The following is a 25,000-nucleotide window of genomic DNA, read 5'->3' as shown; positions in this document are numbered from 1 at the left end:
TGTTTTGGTGCAACGACTTAGCATGTTAGCTTGTGCTCTACAACGCCTCGTGCGCTAACCCTAACCTGTTGTAGAGCACGAGTTAACATGCAAAGTCGCAGTGCACACACGCGATAGAAGGTTCAAGTACAGAGCAGTGTATGCCTGCACGGATACAATAAAGCATCATCCCAAGTAGTGTATGGAGTCGCTAAGACAGTTGGAGATCATGCTGAACTTAAATTTGAAGCATGTATTGCGGTTAGCCGTAAGAACAGCACTAGTGTCAGCGAGGCAGTTAAGAAAAGTGTTTAGAGTAGTTATTATAATAGTATAATTATACTATACTATATAGTTATAATAATATTTCTGTGTTTATAATCTAGCATCAGTGGGATTGTATTGTTCATTGCAGCTCATTTCTCAGTTTTAATTCAAGAGTTTAATTTAACGCTCCATAGAGTTGGTACAACTCTCTAGGTGTTATTACATTACACTTAGCTGACGCTTTCATTTATTCAAAGCGACTTGCAGTTATTATTTTTCTGGGTATTGGTTACAGTCCCTGGAGCAATGTGTGCTCAAGGGCACTTCAGCCATGGATGGAGATGTAGGGAGAGGTCAGGGGGGATTCAAACCTGCAAGCCCTAGATTGAAAGACCAACTCTCTAACCACTAGGCCACAGCTGCCCCCAGGTTGCTAGATTTACTGTGGGATGTGTGATTACTACACCGAGGGCAGTGGAGCATAGTGAACAGTGCAACTGGCTGCTTTCTAGCCAGCCCTTGCCCTAGTGACGCAACAAGTGAAGCGTGGCTACTAGTCAGGTCAAGAGCAATGCAAGTACTTTCTGAGCCCTCGAAAAATCTGGAATTCCTCCCACTTTGTCGGGGAGCAAACAACCATTAGCAAACCGAGGGAGGCGGGTCAACCATGCCATTTGGGAAATGTTAATTGTTATGCTCTTGGTCAGTCTTGAAGAGATTTGATAGTCGATGATAAACAGGCTAGCTGGTCTCACCCTTCATGATCAGTGATGAGCAAAATGGATCCATTATTTGCAATCCAGTTCCAAATCTCCAATTCAGCCAGGTGATTGGGCAGGGTTGAATGATCACCTGGTTGAATTGGACAGCTAAAACAACGTCATTTTCGAATATGTGGCCCTACGTTGGAACTGATGAATTGATTTTGCTCAGCATTGTTCACAAAAAATACTGTTCAAAAGTACCAGGGCAGGGCATAGGGATACCCAGAGAGTAATATCTCTCTTCTCTGACACATAAAGTAATATGACAATAACACAATGCAATGAAAACACAATAGTGCTTATCACAGACCAATCACATTACCCCTGGTCAAGAAGAACAGTCATTACATTTGGAATGTGACAGAAATGGTGAAGGCGCTTCCTTTGTGGGAAGTTTGTTGAGTCGTTAGCCTACATGCCCACCACTAGATGTCGCTATGCTATCGTCTTTACGCACAGCCGTGACCACCGGAATGTTCTTGTCCCGTTCATGATAGACCTGTGTATGTAGTGTAGTGTGTAGTCTGTGTACTCATTATCCGCAGACAACACTCACTTTGCCCCTTTACAGAAAACACTCGATTACTCTGTAGTTGACGCCAAGGGGGGCATCAAACAATTCACTGACGTTTGGAAGCATGCAAAGGGCTGACTTTTTTTTATTCACCTCACTTAGTTTTTAGTTTACCACTTTGTTGTTTTGCTCCCATATTATTAAATAGATTTAAACATGATGAAAAAAATAATGTTTTCATTTGTGGTCCAGTCAAATTGAGGTAGGCCTAGAGTTCGTCCTCCAAACGTGATGGCACCTTGGTGTTTGAATTGCGCTTTGGATACATTGGTTACGTTTGAAAAACTGATGCAAGTGGAATACATGACTGAGTAGTCTATGGAACATTTTTCATTAGGCTATTTCGTTTGTTTTTTTGTAGTTGTTTTCCTGTCTTTTTCCTTCTAATATTAACCAGTTGGGAAATGTAAGATGATGCTGACTTGTTCTATCGGGAAGTTCAACAGCAATATATTTTCCACAAAAAAAAAACTTGTGCTAAATGACATTTAATATTTTTAGGGAAAGAAATCCATACATGAGTTTGCAATGTGAAGGCTCCTTCAAACAAAATCCTGCACTGTATGAGCTTCTGGAAAACGCTGACTAACTATGCAGCAGTTGAGCGTGTGCGTTTTAACTAAATACCAAACGAGCAATTCTATCAAAATGTGAAATAAATTGCACCAATAAATTCCACGGCGGCATCCCGAGTGGGAAAGAATGGTGAGCCACCACAATGCTTTACAATACCTACTTTTGGACAAAACTCTAGCGGAGGCGCGCCAGTAAATAGAAAAGGCCATGGCGGATTTGATTATAGTGGACCTTTTTCATTCCCCTTTTCTATCACTCCAAGACACTTTGGCTCTATGATCTCGGCCTCTTCACACGGCGCCTCACTATATCGTCACAGGTCCGTGGCCTAATTGATTTTTATTTTCATTCGGCATCCTCCCGCGGCCGCCTTTCTTTCCAACCCTCGGAACAAAACTTGTGAAAAGGCAGAGAAAAAATGCTCCCTCTCACCGCGGAGAGCGCACAAAGGTTCCTTGAGGAGAGCAAAACAGTGGTTCCGCTTTGAAGTTTCTCCCCTGCTAACGAAAGGTCAAAATAATAAATGTAGACCCAATTGAGGGGCTCTGTGGAGACAAAGAGGGCAAGACGTTACATTTTGGCAGGCGCAGCCCCTCATAGCGTGATAAACTCATTTAAAAAAGCAGAACCAAAGCAATCACAGCACGGCTCCCCGACTCAAGAAAGGAGCTTTCAAAGTGATCAGACAGTCCTGGCTCCTCCGACATTCTTTTCTTTTTTCCCCCATCTCTCTCTCTCTCTCTCTCTCTCTCTCTCTCTCTCTCTCTCTCCCCTTATTCTTTTCTCTGACTTTTTGGCGCAGCTGCCTCCGTGCGTCCATTGAGCCGAATAAAGGGAAATTTCCTGCAAATGAACCGCGCCGCTCCCCATCATCACCACGCAGGAGAAGAAGACAGAAGAGGAGAGGGGAGAGGAGAGAAGACGCGAGGAGGAGAGGAGAAGAGATGCCATTAGCACTACCGGCACGTCCCCGCGCGCTGCGGCTGTTTCCACCGAGGCCGGCGTTGGTTTGGCAACAGCACTCAAGCTACACAGGGCGCCTTTAGAGTGCCTATCTCCTCATCAGAGAGGAAGGGTTGGCGAATGGTTTTCATCATAGAAAAAATCCACAATTTGGCATTCCTGGCATAGGTGACACCTCAAAGGACCGGGTTATGCCTTTGAATCGAAGTCCAATGTTTGTGTCTGAAACGACCATTAAATTAGATGTTTTGTGATGGTGATTGGAGGTATGGCATTCTTGATATTTCCATGGATAATATCGTCCAAAACACTCTAATTAATGGCACTCTTAAGCCACAATTTATCCTACACATTAGTTATTTTGTAAGTCTGCTTTTGTACACTTTTGTGTGGACGTTTCTTTAATGTATAGATAGCCTATTAGTTCTGATAAATTACAAATAATTCCGGAGTAGTAGGCTACAACATTTAAATTGTATTGCCTTTTTATATGAACCCGCTTGACATAGCCTAATTGTAGGCCAAATCAGAAACCACAAAAACTAATTGTGAAAAATAAACTGCCACTGACAAACACGTTTTAAAATCATAATAACATGTTCTAGGCTTCCACCCACATGCCCTTATTTCAGCATTTTCAATCAGAATTTATATTAAACTTAGGCCCATGTAGGCCAAACTTCAGTCATTTCTTCATGACTTGTATGACAGACGTGTATGCATTTTCGAAGTAGTCTCCATTAAAAAATAAAATAAATAAAATAAAATCAATCTTTTAGGTAGGTAAAATATTTAGATAGATGTTTGGAAATGGCTTGAGGAAAGTTTTTATTTCTCCAGAGAAGTTTCTCTTGTTGATGGTTCCTATCACTCTCACAGTTGGCTATTGACTTATTATAGCCTGATTGAATAGACTAATCTTGCTGTCTGTCTAAGCAAGTTCGTTTCACCAAATTATGAGGGAAATGTTACTTTAGCAGCGTCAGCAGAGCGCATAGGCCTTGGGCGAAAGTGCGTGCGCTTTGATCTCCAACACGTTCTGGCATGAACGTTTATTTACGGAAACAAAGTGGTGCCTTCTGATGTGTAATTCAAGTTAGGATCTCGCAACAGCTATGTCAGGTGGGATCCGTGCCCGTGTGCGTCAGTCTTTAACTTCTTGCCCAGGCGTAATATTTCATGTTCCACAAAATATTTAACTACTTCCGAAAGTGCAAACGTCACTGTCCTAGACAACCAATCGAGGTACAGCGTGGTCACGCGGCTTGTGGCTGTCAGGATGTGTTGTTGACAGCTCTGCTGCTCGTGCTGCTGCTGCCATGGTCGTGTTGAAGGGGATACCTGCGCTGCTCTCTCCGGAGCTGCTTTATGCTCTGGCTAAAATGGGCCATGGCGATGAACTGGGTAAGTAGGCTACCGTGCACTACGAAGGAGCCCTGCAACCTGAAAGAAACAATTTGCAAGCTTAGAGAAAGCCAAACCCAGCGTGCTAACTTTAGCTTCGAACTGCAGCGTCAGCAGGAAGGCAGCTGCAACAAAGTAACTTTAGGTCGCACGATTGTTATTTTTCTGGAACTCTTGTCTGGTGCCAGTCGTGCATGCGTTATTATTCTGTCTCTTGACTCTAATCTTCCTCCTCTTTGGCCAACAACACCACAGTGACATCAGGTCATTATGTTGGCATTGGCAGCGGTGTCTCTTTCCTCTGTAGTTAGTCTCAGATAAGTGCAGAAGTGGATATTCATTATTACTTTGTTACTACTGTACTGTGATGTGTTATACTTACTGTATGCTCTGATGCCTCCAGTCCTCGCCGATGTGAATTTCCCCGTGTCGTCTGTGTGTAAATGCGGACCAGTGGAGATCAGGGCTGACGGTACGTTGGACCTTTTTTGTGATGCGCAACTGCGCATTGAATTGCCACCGTGTGAAATGCGCTATAGGCTACTGTACAAACAAACGCGCCTTACCTTGCCCGACCATCTCTCTCTCTCTCTCTCTCTCTCTCTCTCTCTCTCTCTCTCTCTGTTTAACAGGTCTACAAATTCCAGAGCTGTTGAAAGCTACCCTGAAACTCTTCCCCTTGGACACTTATGTCAGGAGCCCGGTGAGGTCCTCCACACTCGCCCCCTCTCCCTCCCCCTGCTCTGTCAAATATTTCAAGTTGCTTAATCAGATGTGGGTATACTGATGTATCATGTATGGCTACAGCTTACAACACAATGTATTACACCCATGCAGACGTACATTTATCATCTATATAATCACTCTCCTTCCCTATCAAACAAACACACATACATACTCACACTCTGTCTTTTACATTACATTACATTACTCTCAGCTGACCTTTTATCCAAAGTGACTTGAAGGTATTTACTTGGTATTGGTTACAGTCCCTTGAGTAATGTGGGGCAGGTGCCTTGCTCAAGGGTACTTAAGCCATCGATACAGAAAAGTAGAGGGGTTAGGGTGTGATTCAAACCTGCAACCAGCATATCTTAAGACCACCTCCCTAACCACTAGGCCACGGCTGTGTGCCAACTAGTACAGCGGCCGCGACGAGATTCAAGCAACAGAGAATGGCTTCTGTGTAGTAAGAGCGATACGAGCTATTGAAGCGACTACAGTATATCCGTTAAAAGCAGAACGCAAGCATTCCAACATTCCCATTGGCTGTGGTCACTGACCTCTATACAGTCATTGGCTGTGGCGGCTTGTCGCCGAACCGCGTCATAGCTCATTTGCATAACATTCCCAGAAGTTCAACTACAAACTGCCGCTCTCATCGCGCCAATCGCCTCTAGTCTCAAGAGTCGCTTTTGTCGCGCGACTCGGTACAAAGTCAATTACTTCCGTCGCTCGCCTCGCTCATGTCGCGGCCGGTGTATTTTTACGGTTAGCCTGGACCATAACTTAGCAGCATTGTGCTGTGCCTCCCATGCCTAGACTGGAGCGATGACTGGTAGGTTGACTGGCAGTTTGACTGGCCGTTTCAAGCCTTGGGTGGCGAATTAGTGCCAAGATGACCTTAGTTACAAGCGTGTGTGTGTGTGTGTGTGTGTGTGTGTGTGTGTGTGTGTGTGTGTGTGTGTGTTAGGCTGCGGTGATGGACCTGGTGGAGAGTGATAAAGCACGTGGTCTGGAGGTGCCCGTCTGGAACACCTATATGAGCATGCTCGAACAGGCCGGATCACAGGTGGGAAATCACACACACACACACACACACCTCTACAACAGCCCCTAGAATGGTCATCAGAATTTTGTGTTATGTTGAGTGTGTGTGTGTGTGTGTGTGTATGTGTGTGTGTGTGTGTGTGTGTGTGTGTGTGTGTGTGTGTGTGTGTGTGTGTTTATATCTGACATATGTTTGTGTTGTGCGCTTCCTAAAGGGCAGTTTGGAGTTCATGGAGAGATTTGCGTTTTATGAGAGAGCCAAGAAAGCCTTTGCAGTCGTGGCAACAGGGTAAGAGTGAAGTTATTAACACTGCTCTCATACTACAGCATAATGTGTGTGTGTGTGCGTGTGCGAGAGAGAGAGAGAGAGAGAGAGAGAGAGAGAGAGAGAGAGAGAGAGAGAGAGAGAGAGTCGTATCATTGGTGGCAACAGATTTAGAGTGGCGTCATTATTATTCTGTTAAACATTAAAGGAATTCTCCACCTTATTTCAGGAAATTGTTTATCTGTAGTTAAGCCCTGGTAAAATAATCTCAGTTTTTGCAATGCCCAGTTTGACAGTATAGCCATATTTAACGTAGCAATGGAAGTCTATCGTACCAAAAAAAAAACTTCATCAAATGTACTTATAAACTTTAAAATGAATGTAACATTCACCACAGTGACAAACGACTGTTTAATTACCATGTCCAGTGATCACTTGTGGCTTGATGCTAATTATACCATTTGATTATGCTAAGCTATGTTAATAATGTCAAAACTAAGTACTAGGAATACACGGAGAAGAAAAGGATGTGCTCTAATACTTGGCTTACATTACCTGATCTTCATGCGTGTCACCCCAATCATTTATTGGACATACTGTAGTTTACAGTGTGTGTGTGTGTGTGTGTGTGTGTGCGCGCGCGCACGCGCAATATGCTTCGTGAAAAATCTCATGGCAAGAAGTTCCACCTTTTAATTGGAAACAATAATAAATTATCAATTAAATCAAGAAATTATTTTTAAAAAACATAGTGCGTAAAAATATAAATTCTTTCTGAACTTTGAAAAGTCTTTTTTTAATTATTCAGGTGGCCTTGAATATAACGTCATACATTTGCACTTGTCTTTCTCTCTTTCCCCCTCTCTCCATCTACAACTCTGCCCCCCCCCCTTCTCTCTCTCTCTCTCTCTCTCTCTCTCTCTCTCTCTCTCTCTCTCTCTCTCTCAGGGAAACTGCGCTGTATGGTAACCTGATCATAAAGAAGGGAGTCATCGCTGCCTCTGATCTCTGCTGATCCTCTCGACTCCTGATAAGGGCACTCTGCCCTCTCTTCCTTTCTCTATTTCTCTGTCCTCCATCTCTCTACCCCCCCCCCCTCTCTCTCTCTCTCTCTCTGTCTCTGCCTACATCCCTCTAATGTTCTCTCTTGAGCTCTCTCCTCTCTTTCTGTCACTCCCTCTCCCTCTCTTGCTCTCTCTCTCTCCCTTTTTCTGTCCCCCATCTCTCTCTCCCCCCCCCCCTCTCTCTGTCCATCTCCATGTCACTCTACTACTCTGCTGTCCATCTCCCTCCTCCTCTGCCGAGGAGCCCGTTGCTTCACTCACACACAGCACATGTACAGGAACAGCCAAGGGGGAAACACACACACACACACATGCACACTGCAGACCAAGAGAGCTAAACAACGGGACCAACACAGGGAGTAAGGGGTTGGTGCTGAGGGGAGGACAGAGAGGGAGAGAGGAGATGGAGTGGCACAAGGAGAAGAAATGGAAGAGGAGAGGAGAGAAGAGAGATGGAGGAAGGAGAAGAGGTGGGAGGGGGTAGAAGATGAGAGGAGAAGAGGTGGGAGGGGGGTAGAAGAGGAGAAAGAGAGGGACAGGGATAGAAAACATGTGGAGAGGGGGTTCAGAGAGAAGGAGGAGGAGGAGGAGGAGACGTGTGGAGAAGGGAGGCAGAGAAGAGGCGTAGACGAGGAAGAGGAGAGATGAGGAGAGGGGTGAGCGAGGAGAGAGGAGATGAAGGGTGGGAGATGATGGGCGGGGGACACTGCACAGTCAAGGGGGTGTCTACTCTGAAGAGTGTGGAGGATGCGGGGTTGTTGTATAGGAGTGTGTGTGGGGGGTTCGGGGCGTCAAAAATCTTGTGGTTGTGGGATCACACAGTGATCTGTAGCTGTAACCAAACACTCCCCGCTCGCATGTTTAGATGTAATCGCCCCGCAGTGTGTGTGTGTGTGTGTGTGTGTGTGTGTGTTGTCCGCGGGGGATACGGAGCGAGAAGGGAAGTGAATTAATGAGTGTGTTAAGTAGGGAGGTGAGGGGAAGTGAAGAATGTGTATGAATCCATGGGAGGCGCTTGGCTTGGGATGGGGTTGAGGAAACCGATCCCAGATCAGATCAGATCAGATGGCGGTGGCGGGCGGACGGCCCCGCGACACCAAAGTAGCAGACACCAAATATTATCAGAAGCCCTTTGACATTCATGAGCTGCTACACACACACACACACACACACACACACACACACACACACACACAAGTCTAACACCCATGATGCCTCTCCATACATGCGCACACACATGCACACACACACAAAATCAGTGTGCCAAGAGTTGAGTAGATATAACGTCTTTTCTTAGATGGACCATAAAATGTTTATTTCTGATATGATTTCTAAGCCTATGATTTTATATGATTTTGTTTTGATTTATTGTATGTCATTGATGGACAAATGTTTGCACACATAATGGATGAGATGAGTTTGACACATTTGTTGAGTTTTTATTTGTGAATGTCAGACATAAATGATAAATAAAGATTTTTTTTACAGATACAAATCTCCCTCTTTAATGCTCAATGGCCACACTAATCTCCTTAATTTCCCCCTGGGGATCAATAATTTACTCTACTACTCTACTAAGGCAGCCTCATAGAGATGAGGTGACACTAAGGTGCTGTTTCCACGTAGCAGGATATTTTTTTAGCAGGGTATTTTTTTCTCCTGCTAGGTGGAAACGCGACATGTGGATAAAAAAAAAACCTCCATTGTAACAAATGCGTTTCAGACCCCTAAACAGGATATTTTTTTCTCCTGCACCTGGATTTTTAAATATCTGCTACGTGGAAACGGAAGGCCAAAACCAATGCAAAACCAATACAAGCAGGATAAAAAAATATCCACATATAAAAATATCCAGCTACGTGGAAACGGCACCTTAGGAAGCCTGAGAGATGGGATGCAGGTGACATCAAATCACAGATACACTCACAGGCAGGTCTGTAAATGAAAACCCGTCAACTGGCCAAATGGTGGTGGAAAAAAAAAGTTGGCCAGTTTGACCCATTTAGTGTAGTAGTTGTACAAAGTAGAACTACTGTTGTAAATGTTATTACACTTGTAGTATTAGTATTGTACTACATAGCTTCAACTTAGTAGCATCTTACCACTGTTGTAATTACATTCGTAACAGTAGTTCTAATTCTACTTTATATGGCTTTGCCTTGGTGAGTGTGTCTTTGGCTGGTAAGATTAACACCATCTAGCCAGTTTGGCTGGTGATTGGGGAAAAAGTTAATTTTGGGCCCATAGGTGAGGTGAATTAAGGCACAGAAGCACGTAAGTAGTAAACAGTTGTCACAGCTTCACAAAGGTCATTACTTTGTGTATAGAAGTGGTTAGCATCTATGTAGAGGTCATTTAGAGGTAATTCACATCTATAGAGGTCGTTTCGAGGTCATCACTATGTAGAGGTTTATTAGTTCAGAGGTCATTTAGAGGTGATCAGCATTGTTGCCAAATTGGGCTGATAACCACACAATTGGGCTGCTTGGGATGGCCGTCTGCAGCAAAAAAAAAAAAAAAGGTCAAAAATGGGCATTGGATGGGTTTTTCTGTAGGCCATAGAAATCATTACGATTTGCTTCAAATTAGGTGGGATTTAGTGCCTCCAAGCTGTTTTTGAGCATTTTTTACGGCGGAAATGATCAGACACATCTGGCAACCCTGGTGATCAGTAGCCCTATCTACGGTAGAGGGCGTCTTCATCTGTGGTAGAGGGCGTCTTCATCTGTGGTAGAGGGCGTCTTCATCTGTGGTAGAGGGCGTCTTCATCTGTGGTAGAGGGCGTCTTCGTCCTCTGGGGGTTCAGAGCGGCTCCTCTGTCCAGACTCCCTCACGTCCTCCATCTCCAGCTGCACTCCAGTCTGCACCTCCACCTCTCCTCTGTCTGCATGGTATAGGTCATCCTCGTCCTCGTCCTCGTACACGCGTGCCCAGGTAACCTCCTCCTCCTGCTCCTGCCCCTGCCCAGCATCTTCCTCCCCCTGCCCTTGTGCCGCCGACTGTCCCCTATCTGCATGGTACAGGGCATCCTCATCCTCTTCTAGCTTGTGCACGCGTGCCCAGGCACCCTCCTGCTCCTGCTGCTGCTGCTGCTCCCCCTGCCCAGCCTCTTCCTCCCCCTGCCCTTGTGCCGCAGGCTGCCCCATGTCTGCGTGGTACAGGTCATCCATGTCCACCTCTGCCTGGTCGTAGATGCGTGCCCAGGTGCCCTGCTCTTGCTGTTCCTCCACAGGGCCACTGTCCTCTTCCTGTTGCTGTGCCTGCTGGGGGTCGGGGAAGCGGTGGTACATCTCATCCTCGTCCTCTTCGGCCTGCTGGTAGCGGGGCTGCTCAGGCTGCTGTGGCTCTGGCTGTGCTGGCACGGCGGCGGCGGCGGGTGCTGCCGCCTTGTCGTCTTGCCGCTGGTTGCCAGGCGCGTTGGCGTGGTGACGGCGGCGGCTCTCCATGACGGCCTTCCAGAGGAGGGATGACGCGTCGATGTCCAAGTCCGTCACGTCCAGCCCCTCAGGAGGCTCCACCTCCTTCAGCCCCAGAGCCAGCTTCTCATCGTCCATGGACCTGCGCGCGCGCACACACACACACACACACCAGTTAGTACCACTTTTGCCCCAGAGCCAGCCTATCATCTATAGACCTATACACACACGCACATCCACACGCACACACACACACTGGTCAGTGCTGCTCAATGTGTGTGTGAAAGACTGAGAGAAGTTGAAGCTGTGTCCGCATTCAAGATCCCTCCTCTGCAGCCTTAAGATTTAATAACGCCTCTCAGATAAGAGATAATATCACAGAGTGTATCATAGAGAATAGTGATGGAGTACAGTGTGGCAGAGGCTGTACCGTTTACTGTCTCTGAGAAGCTGTTATATGGATATTTTTGAAAATGCACTGGTTTTGGCCTTCTGGTTACACATATACAGAGTTTTAGAAAACACATTTTAGAAACACAGAGATGTCAAAGGGAAAAGTTACAAATAGAAACAGTTTCCTTCCAACACATATACTTAACTTATCTGAGTAACTGTGTTCTGTACTTGTCTGTGTACTGTACTTGATCAGCAAAGAGTGCGTTGGTTGGATCAAATTTGTGATGGGTTCTTCCTAAGTTTTTACTGTTTTTCAGTAATAACACAGTCTATCTACCTCTTTAGGTACAATGGACTGACTGGTGTAATCGCAAACTATACTTGAATTTACTTTTACTTTTGACACCTCTGCAGAAGCATAAATCTCAGCATCCAGTCACTCACATGGGAACATTACATTATAGAGCATCCCAGGAAATCAAAGACAGTCACATCACAGCATCAAAACACTTACATTATAGTCTCCTGGACTACAGCATCAGCCAATTTACCCTGTAAAAACACACACACACACACACACACGCACACACCCTGATCAATGTTGACATACTCACACATTACACACATCCCCATAAACTCTGACACACCCGTCAGTAATCCTTACATTATGGGTTTAAAGGATCAGTTGAGATCATTTGTGGATTTGAATTTTATAACTAAATAGCCAGCCCACAGAATAATGTACACTCCATGGATTTAATGTAGCATAGTAACAGTTTAATAAATAACAGTGTGTCCACTCACTGGTTATGAAATAACATGGCAAGGGCTTCACCGCTAGTTGTAATTATAGTTTATAGCAGGTCTAGGCTGTGATAAAAATTAGATAAGCCAAGGACAAATAGTTTCACGAGTATTCAGATTCCCAACAGATTTCCTTGATAATCGTCTCCATGTTGATTGGAATTTAGCAGTTGGAAATCATAGCATACTTGTCAAATTTGTCAGAGAACAATTTAGTCATTACCATTTATTACTCCCTTTTACAAATCAGCAAATTGGCTCTTAAAACTCCTTTGGTCTTTTCACGTTTGTCACTCACAGAAACAAACACCAAATGTGGTCCACCAAACTCAAAACAACAATGACACTAACTCGGTCGCCCTGATTTGAGTTCATTGTTACAGAACAAAAATAAAAAGTTATTGAATTTGCAAGGCTCCTCTCCCATAACCGCAATGGCAACAGCAAATAAGTTTAAAAGGCTCTGGAGCCCCGGTCTTACCCATGCAGTGCGTGGCTTTGACGCCGCGCCCGGAACCAGCAGCAAAATTCCAACCAAAACTGAAAACCTGTGCACAAAAAAATGACGATAAATGTTATTCAGCTGAGAGGCTGCCGCGGATTAAAAAAGGCATAACTTGGCAACTTATATAAACAGTTATTCTAGACCAACATAGCTTTAGCAAACCATTAAAAGGTAGGCCTAAATGTAGTCTTTTCAAAGGCAGTGAGTGGTCCATGTGTTTATTCTGAATCAGTTCAAGGGAGAATGGCTAGTTTATTTCTGTTTTCCAATGGGAATGAAACCATTATGCAGTCATACTCACTTCAACATGTTGTCTCCGAAGTTTCCCGTGATAACATGAGGACAAGCAGCTCTGCTGTAAATATAGCGCGTCTCTCCTATCATAAATGTGAACAAAGGTTAGGTTAGCCCGGCGCGGCTGGACTTTGCCCTTATCTGGTGTTGCGCTAATGGTGTTTTTTTGTCATTGTAATCATAAGTAGGCCTACCGGTATGTGTCATGCGCCCCATCATGATCCTCACGATTGCCTGGAATTGCACGTGTGTATTGTCGTGTATTGTCTGGGCCAATTTTGCAGTTAAGAAATCTCTTTAAAATAGGCTGTTCTGGTGCCCGTGCAGTGAGATGAGAACCCGATGTTTTATTATTATATCTCAACAGAAGCACCAGCGATGAGGCCCATTTAGAATTATAGATTTATCGACTAGGCTACATCTTTTTTTTTCTTTTACATTGTTTCTCACTGCGGAATTGTGTGCACTAAACTGTGTGCGCTGCAGGGTGAAGCACCCCATCTCCTATAGTCAATAAGCAGAAGATGGATATATCCATGCCGTGTTTGGCGCTAAATCCCAATGTAGCTGCTGTAACAGAGAGTACGATGCAACCAATACGGATACATGCATCTGCAAAATATACGACATCACCTTGGTAACCGGAGCAGACAGCATCAGAAAGCCCGTGCGCGCACAGGAGACCTACGAAGGCGCAAATCAAACAAGCATCGGATAATTAGCCTACCCTACAGTAAGTAATTTGCCCTTACCTAAATTAACTACTCAAATGTCTATTTATCAGACTTTCATAGCTCCTTTGGCTGCGTTAGTTTTCAAAATCAGATTCCATCACAGCCTGTAGCCTATGCGTCTGTCTGCTCAGCAAGGTTTGGTGATGTTGACGCAGTAGATTAGTCGCAACTGGGGAATAAAAATGCGTTTGGTATGACGCATGCACGCGGTAGAATTATGTGAGATGCAGTGTTTTGCATTATTTGTCCCGGCATCATTCTGCCAAGAAGGACTAGACTGGTCTTCGAAAGGCTGCATGGGAGGCGACAGAGGCGAGGGAATGCAGCCGAGCGGGCGTGGAGAAAAACAGAATGCCTTTTTTCTTTTCTTTTTTTATAGCGACATAATTTTCTGTAATGCCGCAAATTCTCAGCGACGCGATTCCAAATGGGTAAATTTAGATATCGGATCTACACAGTTGCAAAATGTATTTTGTCATCGACGCAGCTGTGGTCGGCCATCGTCGCGTGCAGCCCCCACCCACCCTGAATGCCGCTGTATCTCGCTCGAGCTCCCCGCCTATGTTATTCCTCAGCTGTTGCCCGCGCTAAAGCAGCACACTATCGAGTCGGTTTCGGTGTAACGTCTGGTGTTGAGGCTGGTACCACAGCAAGAGTAATATTAGATCTAGCTACACAAGTGGCTCATGTCTAGCTAATTTTTATAACATAAACACGTGTGGCATGACATAAACACGTGTGGCATGACGTGATTTTGATAATGTTCTTCATAGAAATGGATACGGATTTTAATTGGCTACCTGCACACAAAATTGCCCACCACCCATCGTCCTCACTTTGCGTATAGTTCCACCGATATTATCCTGAATAGCAGTCATCATGACTGAAGTTCCCAAGTAAGAACTCGATTCAAGACATTTGACAGAGGTCGAGTGCGTGCGCGCACGTGTGGCAGCCGCCTCGGCAGCGGGCAGTCAGAGCGGTTATAGTAAGTGGGCTAACCACCAATACACTTCAGTTTGGTGATGAGGACGAACACACAATGTGAGGCAGGCAGGCTCGTTTAAAACAAATTGCCCCCAATCGTTCAATTGCTTCTCCCGCCACCGCTCGATATTTTGTCTTTTTCCTGCAGAAGGAGTGCGCGTTTTCTCCACAAATAGGATGTTTAATATCCTAGCTTTTTATTCTGTTAAATTGTAGGATAAATACTGATAACAATTATAGCAATAATAGTAGACCTATTTGTAAAGAATAATAATTAACTCTATAGGACTCCTGGGACAGTAAGACTAGGTAAGGACAAGACTAAAAGGGAAGAAATAGAATAGAATAGAACAACTTATTGGATTTGATTATTTTATTGTCATTGAATGCATATTCTGTTTTAGGCTGAGTAGTCTCAGAAAGGTGTGGTTGTGTAGGCTACAATAAGCCAAATCTAGTCCATATAGGCCTATAGGCTAGTGTATCAAGGACCTTCTTCTACAGGCACAGTGTGCGCCCGTGCCTGTGTGTTTTAACACTGAAACCAGGCTTGTGTGGTCTGTAAGGTGTGTGGGTATAGTTTACTGTGTGTGTGTGTGTGTGTGTGTGTGTGTGTGTGTGCGCGTGCATGCGCACACGTTATTGTTGTAGTGATCGAATCAGGATGCTTGGTGTGTGTTATTGTTGCTGTTGCATGTAATCACTGTTGTGAGTTGTGAGTTAAGTAGGACTTGTGTGTTATTGTTTAGTAGGGCTGGGCCTGCATGTTTTCAACAGGGTAATCATGTTATCCTTCGTGTAATGTTGTGTTTGTCTTGGTGTAATGGTGTGTGTGTGTGTGTGTGTGGCTATTTGTGGCCTACAGTGAGGGTTATTGTTAACATAGTTGTGTTATTATTTCAGAAGTTCTGTGTGTTATTGTTGTTGTTGTGTAGCTGTTGGTGTGTGTTTGTTGGTGTTGGTGGTGGTAGTTTGTGTGTGTACGCATGCATGTGTGCATGTGTGTTTGTGTCCGTGTGCATGCGTGTGTGTGTGTGTGTGGGGGGGGGGGGTCATTATGGTGGTGGCTGGTATGGGTTGGTGTGTGTGTGTGTGTGTGTGTGTGTGTTGAACAGGGGAATCATGGTGAAGGCTAATAATGAGTTGGTGATTGTGTGTGTGTGTGTGTGTGTGTGTGTGTGTGTGTGTGTGTACAGGCAGGGGCATCATGGTGAAGGTTGGTAGTGGTATTGGCATTAAGAAGGGCATGGGAGCTCCACGAGAGGGGGGCAACGGCTATGACAGCATCCCCCTCATGGGGCCACTACAGTCGGGCAGCACCCAGCACAGGCCCCCTGACCAGGTAAGTTAACCACACACACACACACACACACACACACACACACACACACACACACACACACACCAGGGGCTACCACACACTCATGCTCACACACACCTACAGACAAACAGACGTGCATGCGCGCAGCACCTGGAGGATGCCACAGAATGCACTACAGACTAGATCAACTTCTGCATGGACATCATTACACCATCCAAGACCGTTCGCTGCTACCCCAATAACAAACCCAGAAATGTCAAACAACTCCTCAACAAGACAAAGAAACTTTTGTTAAGGAGGGCAACTTGACAGAGCTGAGGAGGGGAGCAGCCCATTGGTCCCACATCCCTAAGACTTCTAACATACATTTTTAGGCCCATTGGTCCCACAGCCCAATGGTCCCACAGCATATTCCTGCTGCTCCATGATCCCACATTTCTAAGAATTTATTCAAATTTAGGCCCTTTGTTCCATGGTTGGGAGAAAGGCACATCCTCTTAGTTTACTCAGAAATGTAGGGGAACATGGAGTTGTGGAACACAGGGCCTATGTTTGAAAAATAATAATAATATGGGAACATGGAGTAGTAGGAATAAGCTGTGGGACCAATGGGCTGTGGGAACATAGAGCTGACCTCGCTGAGCGGTGTACAGCGTGAACTCAAAGGTATCCTGAAGGAGGCCAAGGTGGCATATGGAAAGAAGGTGGAAGCAAAAATGCAAGACAATGCTAAGGAGGCATCCCGGTTAGGAGGTGTTTTGGATTTTGGTTGGGCAGACATCTGTCAATTTATGGATTTATTATGGCACGCCATTGGCTTTTGACAAAACTTTGGCATCGTTATGGTTGACCTGGAGATTTGGGTTAATTTATGGGTTATTTATGGCCTCCCTCGACATATTAAATTGAGCTGACTGTTAATGGATGAGTCATGGCATGTTTCAATCTGAACATCGGGTGAAGAGCTGGACGACAACATTCTACATTAAACGTGCATACGGCCACCCAAAAGACCGCCACAATTCAACGGTTGAAGAGTTGAGAAACCGTTAGAGAAACTCCTGAGTCGTGCTTACCTCATTTAAGTTTCCCAAGCGCCAGTGTGTGTCAGACTTAAGCAAATAAAGGTAAGGATGCAGTTGATACATTTTTATATTATATTAAATACATACAACCGATAATTCAACATAAGAGGTGTGATGCCATGACTGACCAGCACGTCCGCTAAGGCAGTCGCTTTTGAATTCACAAGCGGCTTCGCTGTGATCTGTACCATCGAGCTACTTATGAACATTCATGTGTTAGCATACAGAATTTTACAATGTTTCCGTTATGCTGTTTAGTGTCTCAACACGGGTGCACACGTCGTTAGACACACTGACAAACATTTCATGCACTGACAGTCTCGTACAAACATTCCAACACAACACCAACTAAACTCTATACATTTTCCTTATTGATCTAATTAAGCCTGCAGAGCACGAAGTGTCTTGTGTTAGGACTGTTTTATTTTAAATTGTTTATGTAGTGTGGTAACAAAATAAGTAACTTACCGGTGTAGCAGCTTTTCCACGCTCAGAAAGTGTAAAAGAGTTGACCTGACTTGATTTGACTTGCACCGGCAACACGATTGATAAACTGTCTCTTGCCAGGGCGTGTTCAGCAGGGCGGGGCTGGGAGGTCTGGGAAGAAGAGAAGCATGGCAGAGGACCTGTCTATGGCCAGATACCTAAACCAGTTCTATTACCAGTTAGGCTGGCACAGGGGCAGCCAATTCCTTTGTCACCGCTAAAGCCCCCCTACACTTGAACAACTCTGACCCTGACAATCACTTTTCAGCCGGCTCCCATCTCCCTCCTGCACTACCCCCCACTCTCAGTATCACTCCACCCTGTTTCATGAACATGGGCATTACATCCCCCCATCCCCCAGCTCTCTGTCTATGGCAGGGGTGGGGAACCTATGTTTCGAGGGCCGTTTACGGAGCCAGTTTCATCCAGCCCCCGGTATAATTTGAATGTTATGTAGCTTCACATGAAATATGACATATTTCCTACAGGAATCTTAGAAATTGCATTTGCAATACAATTAAGTTATATTCAGGGGACCTACAGAAGGTGGGGTCTGTTTTAAAGGTGGCTGCCTTTAATATAGGCCTCCAGTGCAGGGAGAAACCCTGGTTTGTGTTCATAGTACGGCCCTTTTAGGACTTTTACAGCCCTTGAAGGAATTTGAAGTGGCCCCTCGAATAAAAAAGGTTCCCCATCCCTGGCCTATGGTATCCATCTCTTACCACCCACAACACTGCCACAGCATCTCCATTGGTGGACATGGCAGGCTCACCAACCTGCTCACCAACCCCCCCTGCATCTATTCCCCGCCTCAACCCCTCACCTCTGCGACTGGAAAGAATTTACTGACTACCGACCCCTCGCATCCTCCCAAACCCCAGCCCACCACACCCATCACTGACAATCACTACTGACCAAGTGAGAGGGGCACTGAAAAGACTTGAATCCAAGTCAGGCAGCCCTGATGGCATCTGTGCAAGACTGCAAAAGACATGTGCTGAGGCATTCACTGAGCCAGTTCATCACCTGTTCAGTACTAGTATGCAGGAAGGCAAGGTCCCTACCATGTGTAAAAACATCATGCCTGATACCAGGTCAGAAGAAAACACACCCCAAAGAACTCAATGATTACATACCGGTTGCCCTCACCTCACGCCTAATGAAAACATTCGAACGTGTGCTGCTGCGTAACCTTCTCAAACCCCAGGTATGCCACGCACTCACTGGATCCCCTGCAGTTCGCCTAACAAGAGATTGTGGGAGTGGAGGATACGACTTTGTAGACGACTTTGTTGGATATGGTGCCAAACCAATCAGTTGCACCTGAACACCACCAAAACCAAGGAAATGGTGGTTGACTTCAGGAGATCCATTCCTCCCTTGGTGCCTGTCTCTATTAAAGGAGAGAATGTGGGGACAGTCTGCACCTAAAAGTACTTACAGGGATGCACCTCGACAATAAACTGGACTAGTCCACAAATTCAGTTGCACTCTACAAGAAGGGCCAAATCAGGCTCTACCTCCTCAGAAGGCTGAGGTCCTTCAATGTCTGCAACTGACTTACAGACTGCTTATGTTCCGCAAGTCAGTCATGGCTAGTGTGCTCTTTTATGCTGTGGCGTAATGGGGTGGCTGCATTAGGAAGAGAGATGTGGGATGCTTGGATAGGTAAGAAGGACAGGTTCATTGGTGGGTATGGAGCTGGAGACTCTCACTTCGACAGCTGAGAACAAAACCCTGAACAGACTGCACTCTATTATGGACCATTAGAAACACCCCCTTCACACCACCTTCTCTAACCTGCTTAGTCTGTTTAGCCACAAACTCAGTGCCCTCTCCAGCAGGACAGGGTGACAGCAGGGAGGTCATTTGTCCCATTGCCCAGCCAACTGTTTAACAACACACAGAAGAACACTAAAGGCTGTTTTCCACTTTCTGGTAGGCCTACAGCTTGACACAGCGCGACTCGACCGCCACTTTTTGCTTTTCGATTGAGCTGTGTCGTGCCCAATCAAAAAGCAAAAAGTGGTGGCTGAGTAGCACTGTGTCGAGCTGTAGGCCTACCAGAAAGTGTGTGTGGAATACACTTTTTACTTTTTTTGTTGGTCACTTTACTTTTTGCACATTTTCATGTACCTTACCAGGATTTATATTCTTTATTGAATACTATTTATGTCTTAGTTCTCTAACTTCTACATCAATACTACATCATAAACTTACCTGTCAACACTCTTTCTTGGTCATGCTAATCGTCTATCTCAACTCACAGAATATGTTTTTGCACAATTGCCTTTAGATTTTTTTCTGTAGTCTTTATTTCCCTCCCTACCTGTGTTATATGTGTCTTGAAATGTCCATGTGGGCATTATGTGAGTGTATTTATGTAAGATATACTTGACACCTTAATTTCCCCCTGGGGATCAATTAAGTTGCTCTACTCTACTCTACTGAACGTGGTAGAATGACTTAGAAGCCTAGGGAGCTGTCTGAAGAGGTCAAAATTCGTTTTTATTTAACAAATCTCATCTGCGGGAGACCCCACTAGTTTGGCTTGGTTACAGAATTTGTGCTTACCAACATCATTATTATTATTACATTGCATTTGGCAGACGCTTTATAACCAAAGCGACTTTCAAAAGAGGACATAATTGAGCCAACATCACAAGCAAATACAAAGTACACAGGAGATATACAGAACAACAAGTGCAGTTGCAAAGAGGGGTTATTTTTATATTTTTTAATTTTTTATTTTTATAAAGAATAAATAACGAGTACACACACACACAAACACACACACACAAACTAAACTAAACTAAACATCATGCCAGGAGTCTGCCCTGGGGCAAGGCCAGCTCAAGCATTAGTCTAGTAGATTCTCTCGAAAGAGGAAGGTCTTTAGTTGTTTCTTGAAGGCTGCAAGAGATGTGCTTAGTCTTGCTGCCTCTGGGAGACCGTTCCACCACTTGGGTACCACAACGGAGAACAATCTTGACTGGGAGTACCTAGAGCGACTGGATGGCAGAGCAAGAGACATCACACCCCCCAAAACCACCACTGCTACTACTCTATACACGCTTATTCACATGATCACACATGCGTGCACACAGAGATCAGGCGACCATGGGAGCCACAAGTTTTGTCCCTACACAATTTTACTCATCTATCGTACATTTGGGTCCCCACATGGCGAGTTAAGTTATGTTACAACACACACACACACACACACACACACACACACACACACACACACACACACACACACACACACACAAAATATCAGTGTGTGCGCGCACACACACACACACACACACACACACTGAAATCATACACCATTTACAGAAAATCCCAAACACAGGCATGCACACAAACACTCACTTGAGGGGGAAAAAACTCACAGCCCCATACACACACAAACATGCTCAAACTATTATGCTCCTGTAAACAGATTCAAAAGCGCTTCGACTTCAAAACACACACATGAACATGAACACAAACAAAAGTCTCTCACTAGATAATGAAAAGCACACTGGGCTATTGCAGGGGCTAGGCTACCCAGGGCTGCTGACAGCTTTTGCTGGGCCCAGGACAAAGTCGTCTGAAAGGGCCCCCTACCCAATGCATACAATGTTATGGGGACCCAATTTTGGGCCCCCTATCTCTCTGGGCCCGGGACAACATACCCCTTTGTCCCCCCTGTCGACAGGCCTGAGGCTACCACACACACGCAAGCGGACGCACACACACACACACACACACACACACACACACACACACACACACACACACACACTTGTGAAAAGCACAGTAGGCGGTAGTGCAGATTGTAGCATTCTCCCAGTATGGATGTGCCAACATGACAACACACACACGCACACACTTACTCTGTATAACCCCTGTGTGTGTGTGTGTGTGTGTGTGTGTGTGTGTGTGTGTGTGTGTGTGTGTGTGTGTGTCAGGTGATCGTGACGACCAGCTCTGCTCATCAGCAGCAGAAGAGGAAGAGGCGGAGCTTCCTGCCTGACATGAGACGCCTCAGAGGAACCTTCCCCACCGGCCTATCAGAGCGGGCCAAGGTAGAACACTAGAATATCACAGAGGGCCAAGGTAGAACACTAGAATATCACAGAGGGCCAAGGTGGAACACTAGACTATTACAGAGGGACAAGGTAGAACAGAGGGACAAGGTAGAACACTAGCCTATCGCAGAGGGTCAAGCTAATAAGACATATCTGCACATTGTAAAAGCTCCCTTTACATTACATTACACTTAGGAGATGCGTTTATCCAAAGTGACTTGCAGGATACATGATATTGGTTATAATGTCCTAGGGATCAGTGTGGGGTGTTATGTGTCTTGCTAAAGGGTACTCAGTCTAGGGATATTATATTTTAAAATACCAAGATACTATTTACAAAGCAAAATGATTTAGGTAAAGGAAAAACAAACACAGAATTGGAACTACATCAGAGATGGGAGATAAATTAGTCAACACAGGTGGAGCCTGGGGGAGAGAGACCGATCCAGTCTGCCACCCTGAGTTAAGTAAGGGAGTAAGGGAAGTTGGGTTCTCAGGGGTGCCGCTAGGGGGGGAAAGGTGGTACTTATTCTAACGGCCCAACGCAGCACGGCCCTCGGCCCGCGGATGGGATAATAAAATATTAATAATATATTCTTGCTTTTTTTTTAGAAATGTATAATTACAAAGAAATAGTAATTGGAAATAGGCTTATTAAACACACAACTGTCGATTCCCATAACGTTTTCGTCAGTTCTTTATTATAGGCCTATTGTCATTTACCCTTCCCCCTGAGCTCTTGCGAATTGGTGCGGTCCAATCTGGCGCGCAAGGCGTTGAATCGGACAGCATCCGAAAAATGCTGGCTGCAGATGTTCTACAGAGCGACTGAGGTCTTAGGCGTGGGCTAACCCATAGAATGTTAGTAATATACAATCTATGTGTTAATCACATGATGGTGAGCTGGTGGTGACAGTGAAGGCAGGTTGGCAAAAACTTAAGGAAAGACGGGAGAAAGAGGAGAGGGCCAGAAGAGGCAGGCAACTGGTCAGTGGTCACTTTAATTTTCTCCAAGAAACAAGGTATGCTCACTTAATGACATTGCTTTTTCAATCGCTATCAAATGGTAAGAATCCTTGGATTAGCCTCCAATAGAGCACGTTAGCACATTTCCTAGGCCTATTGAAAAACTCCACCTTTATTGTCGCAAATGTGAAAGCAACCGACAGCATCAGTTGAAACTAATGTGCGGGAAATTAACGCAGATTTGACAAACAACCTGTAGCCTACGTTGGGGATGCTGCCATCCATCATCCATTGAAGTATCATGTTTGCGCAGGAGAGCGGTGCTTTTTACAAGCGGTGCCTATTTTACAATTATCCCTCACATAACAATGCAACAACACGAAGAAGCCTAATGGCTTGGACAAGAGATTGTTTTGTTCTCATAACATCAATAAGAGTTTAACCCTTGGCACGAAATTAATGCTTATCCGACGTCTAAATTAGACTAATGTCAGCATGGTGTTGATAGACAGCGCACCATTTCAAACTCGTCAATCTGGTCACGTTCAGTTTAAGTCCGACAGAAAACTTGGATTCAGAAAATGAACAGCGATTTGACGAGACAGCTGCAGGTTAGATATTGCCGGCCCATCACTAAAGCATCTCTGTGAGTGCCATGGAATTGCGTCGCGGACCCAGGCGGCGATACTAACCACATGGAGTAGGCGCAAAGAAAGGTAAAGGAAAACGTTGAGTAGGCCCAAAATTATAATCTTTCATAGGGCCCAAAATTCCTGGCGGCGCCCCTGTGGGTCCATGGGCTGTACCTGTGACAGGAAGTTAGTTAGCAGCAAATGAGTTTGTTACGTAACAAACGCAGACGACATATTTAGTGTTTAGTTTATGTCTACACTGTAAACCCAGACATCAAATGTACTTACCAAGACTAATTAAAATGCACTAAAAAATAGAAGTTTGATGGCATTTCTGAAGAATACTGAGTATTGACAACTTATTTGAGGAAATAGTTGTTCAGATGAATATGTTTTAGTTGAATGGATTAAATTCATAAGTTTTGGTTATGACCCCGCCTCTTTTTCTTCAGGCTGCACCAACTGGCCTCTACCCAGATGTGGGCAGTTGAATGTATTCCTGCAGTGTGTTTCATGTTAACAGATCGTTTCAAATTTCAACTGACAATATGGCCACGCTGCAGCATCCAATTTTAAATCAGAATATTGCCACCTAGTAAAATTAGGCTATCTTGTGAAGTGCCATTGCACAATTGAAAGTCAAATGCTGCATGACATAATTGACATTGCCTACCATCAACCAGGAACAATGGTAGTGCCCAATCAACCTGTCAATTAGTACCTGCCCTCACTTGAGTACATAGGACTGTTACAAGTTCATTGAATTACTACCTGCAGCTGCCACATGCCTGATTACTCTGGTCACATGGTTAACTTTCACCTCTATAAAAACTCAGACTGTCACAATGCTTGAGTTGCTTGCCTAAATGACTGGTTCGCTGGCTCTCTGTCCGGCTTGTTGGTTAGTGAGCTAACTGACCGACCAACTGACTGTTTGTTGGCCAGCTGGTTGGCTGGCTAACTGACTCTTTTGGTTGACTGTATGGCTGGTTTGTTAGCTGGCTAGCCATACAACTGACTTGTTTGTTGGTTAGTTGGCTGACTAACTGAGTGTTAGTTGGTTAGCCGGCTCTTTGGCTGGCTAGCTGACAACTGACTCTTTTGGTTGGCTGGTGGACTGGTTTGTTGGCTGGCTAGGTATTTAGTTGGTAGTGAGTATTGTGGTAGCAGGTATCCTTTTTGGTGTGTTGCTTACTTGACATTTCAGGATTGTCTAATTATGCTCAACTAGAGTATTCTATGCACACTGGTTAATGTACTATCATCTAGGAGATTATAATAATTAAATGGTAATAATATTGCACATATTGCAGAAACTTGAATTTCTCAGTGGTTATGGATAGTTTGGTCTATTAATACAAGAGAGCAGTGTGATGGACTGGTTCCATGCCACAGTTGTCTCAGTCATGGTGAGGAATGGGAGGTGCCACAATAACATGGTAGCTACCTCTTTTGTGGTGATGAATGGAGGGGCGGGATCATGGTAGTGTGGGTAGGGTGACAGTAACTAACTGTGGTGTGGCCACAGTAAACAGTTACTACTGTGGAAGATGGTAGGTTTAATCAATTTGGACTTAAGTACATTTAACTTAAACTTTTACATTATAATGAGTATATACAGCAGTTGAGGTCACAAAAGATTGTAAGTTTAATCATTCATAATTACTTAGTT

General features: G+C 44.8%; 3 protein-coding genes across 3 annotated transcripts in view; 2 read left to right on the top strand and 1 right to left on the bottom strand.

The window, feature by feature from the left end:
- Window positions 1-4,365: 4,365 nt before the first annotated feature.
- On the top strand, window positions 4,366-7,676 carry fuom (fucose mutarotase). The gene is made up of 6 exons (XM_063192300.1): window positions 4,366-4,527; window positions 4,931-4,999; window positions 5,160-5,230; window positions 6,221-6,319; window positions 6,513-6,586; window positions 7,511-7,676. Exons 1-6 carry the CDS (start codon window positions 4,443-4,445, stop codon window positions 7,575-7,577), a joined length of 465 nt encoding a protein of 154 aa, XP_063048370.1. The 5' UTR covers window positions 4,366-4,442; the 3' UTR covers window positions 7,578-7,676.
- Window positions 7,677-9,504: 1,828 nt separating this feature from the next.
- si:ch211-217g15.3 (uncharacterized protein LOC368914 homolog) lies at window positions 9,505-13,629 on the bottom strand. The gene is made up of 5 exons (XM_063192299.1): window positions 13,236-13,629; window positions 13,049-13,124; window positions 12,724-12,790; window positions 11,953-11,990; window positions 9,505-11,184 (listed from the first exon to the last, which is right to left on the bottom strand). Exons 1-5 carry the CDS (start codon window positions 13,258-13,260, stop codon window positions 10,392-10,394), a joined length of 999 nt encoding a protein of 332 aa, XP_063048369.1. The 5' UTR covers window positions 13,261-13,629; the 3' UTR covers window positions 9,505-10,391.
- A 75-nt stretch (window positions 13,630-13,704) lies between these two features.
- The window catches only part of LOC134441432 (neuronal vesicle trafficking-associated protein 1-like), a 12,809-nt gene continuing 1,513 nt past the window's right edge, over window positions 13,705-25,000 (top strand). The window contains exons 1-3 of the mRNA XM_063191741.1: window positions 13,705-13,774; window positions 15,959-16,104; window positions 21,611-21,727. Coding sequence (XP_063047811.1) covers window positions 15,970-16,104; window positions 21,611-21,727 — 252 coding nt within the window. The 5' untranslated portion in view covers window positions 13,705-13,774; window positions 15,959-15,969. The remainder of the gene's footprint in view (window positions 13,775-15,958; window positions 16,105-21,610; window positions 21,728-25,000) is intronic.

This window comes from Engraulis encrasicolus, chromosome 24, assembly GCF_034702125.1.
Source record: "Engraulis encrasicolus isolate BLACKSEA-1 chromosome 24, IST_EnEncr_1.0, whole genome shotgun sequence".
NCBI lineage: Eukaryota > Metazoa > Chordata > Actinopteri > Clupeiformes > Engraulidae > Engraulis > Engraulis encrasicolus.
Note: the sequence above shows the minus strand (reverse complement) of the source record. Positions and strands in the feature narration are given on the sequence as shown.

Bases quoted from the DNA above. Each gene is read 5' to 3' on its own strand.
- fuom (XM_063192300.1), top strand. From the start codon at position 4,443: ATGGTCGTGTTGAAGGGGATACCTGCGCTGCTCTCTCCGGAGCTGCTT. The intron at 5,231-6,220 runs GTGAGGTCCTCC...TGTGTGTGTTAG, and splicing joins ACACTTATGTCAGGAGCCCG to GCTGCGGTGATGGACCTGGT. The intron at 6,320-6,512 runs GTGGGAAATCAC...CGCTTCCTAAAG, and splicing joins TCGAACAGGCCGGATCACAG to GGCAGTTTGGAGTTCATGGA.
- si:ch211-217g15.3 (XM_063192299.1), bottom strand. From the start codon at position 13,260: ATGATGGGGCGCATGACACATACCG. The intron at 12,791-13,048 runs GTGAGTATGACT...TTTTGTGCACAG, and splicing joins TTCGGAGACAACATGTTGAA to GTTTTCAGTTTTGGTTGGAA. The intron at 11,185-11,952 runs GTAAGTGTTTTG...GCGCGCGCGCAG, and splicing joins GTAGTCCAGGAGACTATAAT to GTCCATGGACGATGAGAAGC.